Here is a 9,246-nt window from a genome sequence, read left to right on the forward strand (position 1 = left end):
GATCCAGGACCTGTGTTTACCAAACTACTGAAGGTGAAAGGTCATTGTTGATATTTACTTTTCACAAACTTAAGAATAAATATAACATTTATCTTTTCATTTATTTTATTATATATTATTGTATTATAGAGATCAATGTCTCACTATGAAAGATGAACACACAAGAACGCAAAATTCCGACATTTCCCTTAATGCAAATCTATTGTCTCTATTAGACCATCTATCCACCATGACATCACTGTATCATCATGGATTATCAAATTTTACAAAGCTCCCTCAGGACCAGACACGACGTTATAAAACTGTGTTCATTGGATGAGAACTGTTAGGATTTCAAATTTGAGCTAGTCTGTGTCTGACTGAACTCTTAACAAATAAAGATAGGAGGTTGGGGCATGAACAGTTTCGCCAGAGATAATGGCCTTCACACGCAACGACAGAACATAGACTGAATGAAAAAGAGGAAATTTCAAGCGGAACTGCTGAATCAGTGAGAAAAAGTGGTCGTCCCTTAACCAGAAGGTTGGCGGTTGGATCCCAGTCTTCCCAATCTGCATGCCGAAGTGTCCTTGGGCAAGATACTGAGCATTGTATTGACCCTCATTGAAAAAACTGCTGCCCATAGATGGGAAATGGAGTGAATGTGTGTGTGAATAGGTGAATGGCAATAAAACTAGAGGGAGCAAAGAGGGAGTACAAAAGACAGATAAATAGGCGTTGGGGTGAGAGAGGAACATCAACTTCTACATGTCGGACTGGTTGTTATAATGAAAATCATAATCTTCAGCTGTACTTTGGCGTCATCAGCCTTTCAATCGCAATAACGTTAAAAGCAAAACCTGAGTATATAAGCACTAAGAAGAAAAGGAATAAAATAGAAGAAAAGGAATGAAATAGAAGAAAAGGAATAAGATACGTAGCGCTGTCAAACTTAACGCGTTAACTCGGGATGATTAATTTGTGGAATTAACGTCTTCATTTTTTTAAGGCATTACCGTCAGGAGGCCTCAGCCGAAAAAGGACACAAGAGATGGTTATTGAATTGGGCCATCACACCCGTTTACTTTCTTTCACACTTCCAAAACCTCTCTATGAACAGAACCCTTTCAAAACAAGAGTCCCAACCAACACCCTGCTTATAACAGGAACTACACATCAACCTTCTATAATAAAAGCCACTAGATAAAATATCTTACACTTATAAGCGAAATATTTTAGTTATGGACAAAAATGAAAAATATCTTTTATCTTTCTGAAGCATATCCCCCGAAAGATGGTCGAGACTTTCAACTGATGTTTTTCAGGTTTATTTGAAACTTCCCTAAACAACACCGTAAGAGCTTGTGCCTCTTCTGAGGGACGCTAAAACATAAACTTTTCCTTTGTGAGGTTAAAGATTCATAACATTAAGTCCGCGTCTATACGGCAACTTTACTTTCAAAATAAAAGCATGTAAAAAAAACCTCTGTTTAAGTGAGATAATTATCTCAGAAAATCTTTTAAAAAAAGTAAAGAGTATATATTGAGAAACAATGAAAAGTTGAACAATCATAGCCATGGACAATTATCACAGCCTAGGCTAAATCAGTTAGCAATAGGTAGTCAATAATGGCCCCGAACAGAAGGCTGATATAGTTATAACAGTAGAAAGTAATGTGATAAAATCTTGTAGGTGTGTCACCGCAAATCTATTTGGTTCTCCCTTATTGGTCCACAGCTGTAGTCACATGTCTCTTGTCCCGGAATTCAGGGAGCATATTCTAATCTCCAGGTGGGTTTACACCTACCTCGAAGTTTCTTTGGTAAAAAAGGTTCATACATTGAACATAAAACATAAAAACACAATAAGTACTTCAAAACACAATAAGTACTTCACATGAGAAAGAAATAACTATATATAAAACAAAACAAAATATATGCAAGATATAAAAAGTAAAATGCAAAACAGGAGAGAAAGTGGATGTGCAATATGCCATGGGCGGTGAGTCCACAAACAGGATCCTGGCGTAGGTTCCTGAGGAGTCCAGGTGCTGGAGGATCAGGTGAAGGATAAGGTTCCTGCTCCCTCAGCTGAACCAAACGAACCATAACAAAATCCCTCGGCTCTCTTAACAAGAAAGGTGTGAGACCAAACAGCGTTTTTGAAGAACATACATTTCTAGCTTATTCCAAATATTAAACACAAAGATCAAAAGGTTATTATTAATGATTTGTATAAAGGCCTTATATCTGGCCCAAGCAGCTCCTGCTTTCCCCCCTCCTTTTTTTACATAGAGTTTCAGTCAGACACAGACTCCAGCTAAATATAAATTCCTAACAGAACGAACTGGAAGAAGGCGACAGCTTTAACAACACAGTTGACCTTGCTGTACACACTTTATTTCACAATGACACACAACAGAAACACAGCACTTTTCTGTCGTTTTGGGGCCGACCCCAGCCCTAACCCCAACCTCTTCACCAGTGCTGCTGCCTCTCAATAGAAACACACAGTCCGCTCTATCTCTCACTGTGTCTCGGTCTCTCTCAAGTTGTCTTCCTGTGTCTTCCTGTGTCTGCGACTAACAGGAAGTCAATAACACAGCAAGAGGGAGGGAGCTAGTGTTAGATAATGTTACTACTTACAATTATTTAGGCAATAGCATTTCAATAATATTAAGGATAGGGGAGTCTGGAACACCCACGGGAATTTGCCCACCGTGAACAATGAAACAGACCGGGGGAGAGCGGGGGGTTGTGGGTGGAGCTTTTGGTCTCTCGTCTGTAGTCAACCAATCAGGCTGCCGGGACGAAGGGCTCATCTGAATATTTCTCCCATCAGCGCTGTGAGCTTGTGAACAACGTGGAGTTTAATAAATAAATATGGTTGATAAATCGGCTTCCAAAGAGAGTTTGTTAGGCTCCAGGTGTGTGTCTGCCTCTGTCTGAGCTCCATGTGAAGTCCCAAAATTTCAGCACCATGACTAAGGAATGGTCTTTATTCAAAGGGGTTTATAATCAGGTCCCAACCGTTCTATGTTTGTGAGACTTCGGTCTCACATATACTAAAATTGGAACGATACAGAGAAGATTAGCATGGCCCCTGCGCAAGGATGACACGCAAATTCGTGAAGCGTTCCTCATTTTTGTTCTATTTTGTTCTCTTTTTGTTCTCATTTTGTTCTCATTTTGCTCAAAATGGAAAAGAGTGAAACTGCAGGTGTCGGGCTCCCTCTTGTGGTGGATCAACAGCATCATAACGCCGAACTGGCCCGAAGCAGACGCTAGGTGGCGCCATGACACAAGGGAAAACCCTGGTGCTGCCTTGAGGTGCTGTCGACCATGACACTAGTTAGAGGACGACCTGAGAATGTATTTCATATCCAAGCTAAATTGGTTTTGTAGACTGACATATCCACACCTGAATCGATATTGAATCAAATCGGATACCAAATCAAAACTTTGTTAATCAGAGTTGAATCAATTTTGGAAATCAGTGGAATAGTTGGGCAGTATATGTAGGAAAGACGCTGTTCCCCGTTTTCGTTCTGCACTCAGAGCATTTGTACAAGATTCAAGATTCAAGAGTTTTATTATCAAATGCACAGAGATAACAATTAAGCAGTTGCTGGCAATGAAATACTTGGGTCACAGACTCTCTGCTAACAATGCTCAATAATAAAAAAAAAATTTAAACAATTTTTTTGAATAAAACAGTTTGTAGGCGAACTGAAGAGGGTCCAGAGAGTCAGGGAGGGAGGAGGTGATGAATGGTTGGACCCGCCACTCAAAGAACTTCATGATAATGGAAGTGAGTGCTACTGGGCGATAGTCATTCAGGCAGAGGATGACACTAATCATACGTGACTATTAGTATTCTTATTAGTAACATTCTTCTTATTAAAGCTTGTTTTTGTCAAACATATGTTATTGTTTATTGAAGTGAGGTGTTAAATAGGACCACGTGTTGCCTTAATAGATATTGAACTGCAAGAGGGAGGACCCAGTCTGGTTTAGATATAAAGTTTTTAGATATAAAGGGCCCATCATTTTGTACAATTGAGATTATTACACACTATTGACAACATCAGTAGGATTATTTGATAACCAATTGCTGCCAATACTTTCCTTTCACCTATATATCTTACACACTCACTGGAGCCTTGAGAGGCAAATGATGACAAATCATAACACATGTGCAACATATTAAATGAGCAGTCTGAGAAGAGAGTAAAGTGCAAAAAAAGGCTTTTTATTAAAAATCACCAGAACCAAATACACACAAAGAGATCAGTCGTTGTCCTCCTCATCTCTCTGCTCCTCCTCCTGAAAAAAGAGTAAAGAGACTGTCATTCCAGTTCATGAAATGTACAAGATATGAACAAAACACACACAAAGGGTTGGCAACGTCTTGTTGATCTGATGTAGAGAGCTGTCTGTTTGCGTAGCTTGTGTGGATGTGTGTGTGTGTGTCTAAGAGAGTCAGACACACATTTCCAATTTAATGAGTTTTGTTTATATTTCCTTAGTAACTGAGGGTTAGAGGGTCATCTCTGTGAACTGATAGCATATTCTGTCAAGACCTGTCATTTCTGTTCTGAATAAAGTGTTTTTGAAAAGGAAAAAATACCATCTCTAGTTATACAATATCATGATTCATTAATGTACAGACATTCACATTTCCTTGATATTTGATACTCGCAAGGAGGGTACTGTGACAGTCTTGCCTTCTACTCCATCTGTCATTTCTGTTCTCAATAACCAAACAGAAATGTCTTTTCCTGTCATTTCTTATCTGAAGTTTTTTTTTTTTTTTAAATCCCTCCTGTACTTATACACACTGTTATACACTAGCAGATAGATTGATGTACACATTTTAGCATTTCATTGATAATTTGTTACTCCCAAGCTTTGACTGTGCCATTTGTCCCCTGTATTAACTGTCCTACCTGCTGGCCCTGGGTCTGCCTGGAGGGGGTCTGTGAAGCCTGGGCAGCTTCAGCCTGCAAAAAAACAAGATGAACAACATGGTTGATGACAATGATGAGGGAAGCCTCTCAGTCACTGTGCATATCAGGTAACTGACCTGTTGTCTCTCCCTCTGTTTGGCCTCATGGGCCCTTTTCCCTGCCAGCCAGTCATCTACCGAGGATCCCTCGGCACGGGAGCAGAAGTGCTCTGCTCTGTAGCGACTGTGACCATATTCTTTGGTTTTCGGCTGGCCACAGTGCTTGCAGATGAAATGTTCACACCTCTTCCTGGTCTTGACAGGAAGGCCCAACTCCTTGGCCCGACGCTGCTCTTCCTCACGAACCTTCCTCCGCCAGGCGGTGGTTCGGGGCACAGCAGGGGCAGAGGTGGAGGTGGCGGGAGGGGCGGCAGAGGTGGAGGTGGCAGGGGGGGCAGCAGAGGGGGAGGCACGAGGGGTGGTCGGTGTGGAGGAGGAGGCTGCAGTGGTTGTGATGATTTTGTACAGCTCAGGTGCCAGGGCTACATTGTGTGTGACAACCTGACCAGAGGCGTCCTCCGGGGGAGAGAGTGTGAGAGGACGCAAAGGTTCCTGCAGCAGAGACCTGGCTGGAGAACGCAGCTCTGCTCCTGTCTGCTGAGTACTCGGCCCCGGCACCGCTGCACGCACCATGGCTGTCCTCATCGCCTTGCTCCGCTCGTTGTGCCTGACGGAAAGGAATTCAATGACATTGATTATTAGCTTCTTCTGCCCAGTATGAACATTCTTCAATCACACGCACTAGCGCAAAAGGCGCTCACCACTGCAGAAGGGTCCGGTTGTTGACCTCTGGGAGTTGCATAGGGGAAGCTGCCAAGAGGTCCCGCCTGTTGTACAAGTTGTCTCTGATGACAGAATAGTCCCTCTCAACAGCCCCCCAGCGGTTCACTGGGACCCCAGGGATGGTACAGCTCTCAGGGTGTATGCGGCACAGCTCCAAAAAGATGGCCTCGAGCATCCTGTTGGCATATGGAAACTGTGCCACTCCCTGCCCGAGATACGAACTATACACAGAGAGAGAGAGAGAGGAGGAGAAAGAGGTGTCCTGCGTTACAGACCGGAGTCACGTAGAGCACAATCAAACAATGAATTTGCTGTGGAGAAAATGAAATATAAAAATAGAACAATATGTAAAATGACTATAAGCTGAGTTTGAATGCTACACGCTACACTTGCCTTGTCACGCTGTCCCCTCCAGGCATGCAGGCAGTTTTGGACCAGTGGCCCTGGGGGAAGGAGGTGGGCGCCTTGTCCCTGTGTGACAGCTTCTGCCAAAGAGCCACTATCTCCCTCACCTGCCGCTCTGTAACAAATGCGTGGTGACGGAGCTCTACGAGGGCATGGGCTAGATGGACGGCATGCTGGTATCCACTGTGTCCATCTGGACCCCGTACCTCCTGCAATAGATACTACAGAGGTCAAGTATTCAATACGCACAACCCCTTCAAGTCCATCATCAGACTTGACATCACTTACTTCCTCCTCCACTGCGGGTGGAAAATTAGGCTGTGTGGCAACAACAGGCTGCAATGGGTGCAGCTCCTCTTCAAAGCCCTCATGCTCCTCCTCTTCCCAGTTCTCTTCCAGCTCATCCGTCCCATCAAGAGCATCATCATCATCTGGGCCCAAGTCCGGCTGCAGAGCTGCAGCACCAGTCTGGGAGTTGAGGTACTCCAACCCGATGAGCTCCCCTACATAAAGGAAAAACAGAAGAAGAAAAAGGAAATGCGGTTACACCTGTCATATATATGTTATATATATGTTATATATGTGTTATATAATACAGCTGTTTGTATAATACAGCTGTTTGCATTATACCTGTGTACTCCCCAGGCTGGGTGTAATTCTCTACCAGCGTCCTCCCCAAGAACTGTTGGGTGAGCTGGGAGAGGCCTCTCTGCAGCTGGGCGCTATAGCAACGCAGTGTCGAACGTCGGGCATTGCCCTCCACGGCAACTCTGGCACAGTCTTCATTCCATCTCACAATGCCCTCCAGCAGGTACACCTGGAAGTGGAGGGCGTTGGCAGACGTACCTGTGATGGGACAGACAGAGGATGGAGAACATTAGCTCAGCACGCACACACACACAAACGAACTGGCTCATTCTGAGACACTCACCTGGAACGAACGTGTAAAGGTGGTGGTGGAACCACTCAAGGGAGCTGGTGCCTCTGGCACAGCAGTAGACGGGGAGCTTAACACCCCCCCTGGTCTCCTCCCCTGTCTTCGCATACAGTTCCACTCCCGGCGGGTCCTGAATGCAGCGGAGATGGTGACGCTGTGTCCTCCAAACCTTCTCCATCTCTGCACGGTCGAAGAGTGGGACACCCATGGTGTCGTTCATCTCAGAGAAGGAGTCTAGCACCTCCTGAACCAGCAGCTCCGTCTCTGCTGCACCCCTTGTGTGGCGGCGGCAGTGGCGGGTCAGCTCCCTGGACGTGGGCTCCACGTTGGCGTCCCCCTCCTCCTCGGACTGTTTGGCCTCTTTCAGGCGGGCCACATCACAGCCATCCCACTCAAGCATGGCAAAGGAAAGCCGGGACATGAATGGGCCATACTGCTGGTGATTACCGGCGGTGATGGCCCTCGCTAAGCGTTGCATTAGATGCCACACGTCCAGCCTGACCAACAGCTGCTCCCACTCGCCGAACAGGGCCGCTGCCTGAGAAAACCAGCACAAGAAGACATTCGTTTCCGTTTGAGTCGAGGGATAATAAAGTGGCCTGTGGACATGTTCTTGTTGTTGTTTTTTTTACAGCCAGGGAGACTGGAAAAAACACAATCTCAAGTTGTCATACTGATATAGGGAGAGCGGGGTAATGTGAGACATCGAGTAATGTGAGACACCTGCTTTATCTAGGCAACGGAACACATTTGTGGTCATGTGCCCATTATGTTTTCAAGCCCCTCCCATTCCCCCCTTGCCATATAGGTTAAGTTGGTGCTGGTGCTGTGGTAAGTATATTTTTTCACAAAAATTTGTTTTTTGCATGTAAAAGTAAATTTTCTTGCTTTGAACTTAATCAACTGTTGTGTCAAAACAAATTGATTCAGGTAGAAAAACTTATATCGTACATGTTGATGAACTTCCAACATATAAAACCATGTGATTGATGCTAGCTGAAGATTAGCCTTAATTGCTAAGAGATGGGTTTTTTTCTAAAATGTTGGCTGTGGGGTAAAGTGGGACAAATGCTGTGGGGTAAAGTGAGACATGTAGCACAATTTAAGTTTAGTCTTAAAAATATTTGAGTGTAATATTATATTATATATGTTTTATTTTTAATGTCACAAACATTGTAGAAAAGCCATCATGCCAAGAAACTACACCTGAACTGGCATTTGAATAAGCAGAGAAAAACAATATCCCTGTCCCTGACAATTGGACAGAAAAACAATGTGCAGGTAAACTAGGGTGTGCAGGAGATCACATGAATCATAATAATCATAAATGTGCTTAATTGACCAATCCCCATGATTCTGTTACAAGTCCGATATTAGTTTTGGAAAGTGTGGTTGTCAATCTAGCTGTGAGGATTTTAACTATTACAACATGTGTTGTTATGGTAGTTTTACATTGGAAAAAGTAAGTGGATTCATATTTTCATATTGTCACTGCCTCTTGTCCTGAAGACATTATGATCATTTCCATTGCTAGAAAACATCCTGAATTAATGGGAAATGTGGTAATTTTACTGATATATAATAGTAGGTCGCCTAGAGGGGAACAAATGTAACAAATGTCTCACATTACCCCGCTCTCCCTACTAACGAGGATATTTAAAGTCAAATATACTCACGCTGAGTGTCAACCTCTACTGCATCGGCAAGGAGAACGTCAGACCCTTCCGAAGATGGGGCCGTGGGTGCTGCGCCTGCATTTGTGCGCCGGAGGACAAATAAATGTGCGTATTAACATATGGAAACACTACTTGTGACCTCTGGTATACAGACAGACAGATCTTACTCAATGCAGGCTGTGAAGCTGGCTCCTGATGCTGCCTACGAAAGGCTTGTCGGAAATCCATTCTGTGAAGACATTTAGCAGACAAGAAGCAATATTATTATTGTTTGACACAACCTGCTCAGGATAAAAACCGACATGTCAGCTGTGTGATAGAAGAATCCATCAATTGATATTGATACCCAGGAACATTTTAGCAGCACACAAAACAGTCAAACAGAAGAGCATATGAATAATACCAATCCAGAATAAGTACACTGCAGAGAGATGAAACCACTACCAGAACTACTTATG

At 43.7% G+C, this 9,246-nt stretch overlaps 2 protein-coding genes and 1 non-coding gene across 3 annotated transcripts; 1 reads left to right on the forward strand and 2 right to left on the reverse strand.

Annotated features, from left to right (window-relative positions):
• The first annotated feature begins 3,021 nt into the window (after positions 1-3,021).
• LOC133956009 (U6 spliceosomal RNA) lies at positions 3,022-3,127 on the forward strand. The gene has a single exon (XR_009921047.1). It is a non-coding gene; the product is annotated as a U6 spliceosomal RNA (small nuclear RNA).
• A 1,103-nt stretch (positions 3,128-4,230) lies between these two features.
• On the reverse strand, positions 4,231-6,010 carry LOC133955826 (MAP7 domain-containing protein 1-like). Its single transcript, XM_062390861.1, has 4 exons — positions 5,749-6,010; positions 5,066-5,654; positions 4,929-4,982; positions 4,231-4,305 (listed from the first exon to the last, which is right to left on the reverse strand). The coding sequence occupies exons 1-4, from the start codon at positions 5,943-5,945 to the stop codon at positions 4,270-4,272; spliced, it is 876 nt and encodes a 291-aa protein (XP_062246845.1). The 5' UTR covers positions 5,946-6,010; the 3' UTR covers positions 4,231-4,269.
• A 127-nt stretch (positions 6,011-6,137) lies between these two features.
• Positions 6,138-9,019, reverse strand: LOC133955102 (uncharacterized). Its single transcript, XM_062389766.1, has 6 exons — positions 8,956-9,019; positions 8,789-8,863; positions 7,107-7,650; positions 6,806-7,021; positions 6,464-6,678; positions 6,138-6,384 (listed from the first exon to the last, which is right to left on the reverse strand). Exons 3-6 carry the CDS (start codon positions 7,588-7,590, stop codon positions 6,154-6,156), a joined length of 1,146 nt encoding a protein of 381 aa, XP_062245750.1. The 5' UTR covers positions 7,591-7,650; positions 8,789-8,863; positions 8,956-9,019; the 3' UTR covers positions 6,138-6,153.
• Positions 9,020-9,246: the final 227 nt, after the last annotated feature.

Source organism: Platichthys flesus, chromosome 6 (genome assembly GCF_949316205.1).
Source record: "Platichthys flesus chromosome 6, fPlaFle2.1, whole genome shotgun sequence".
In the NCBI taxonomy this organism is placed as follows: Eukaryota; Metazoa; Chordata; class Actinopteri; order Pleuronectiformes; family Pleuronectidae; genus Platichthys; species Platichthys flesus.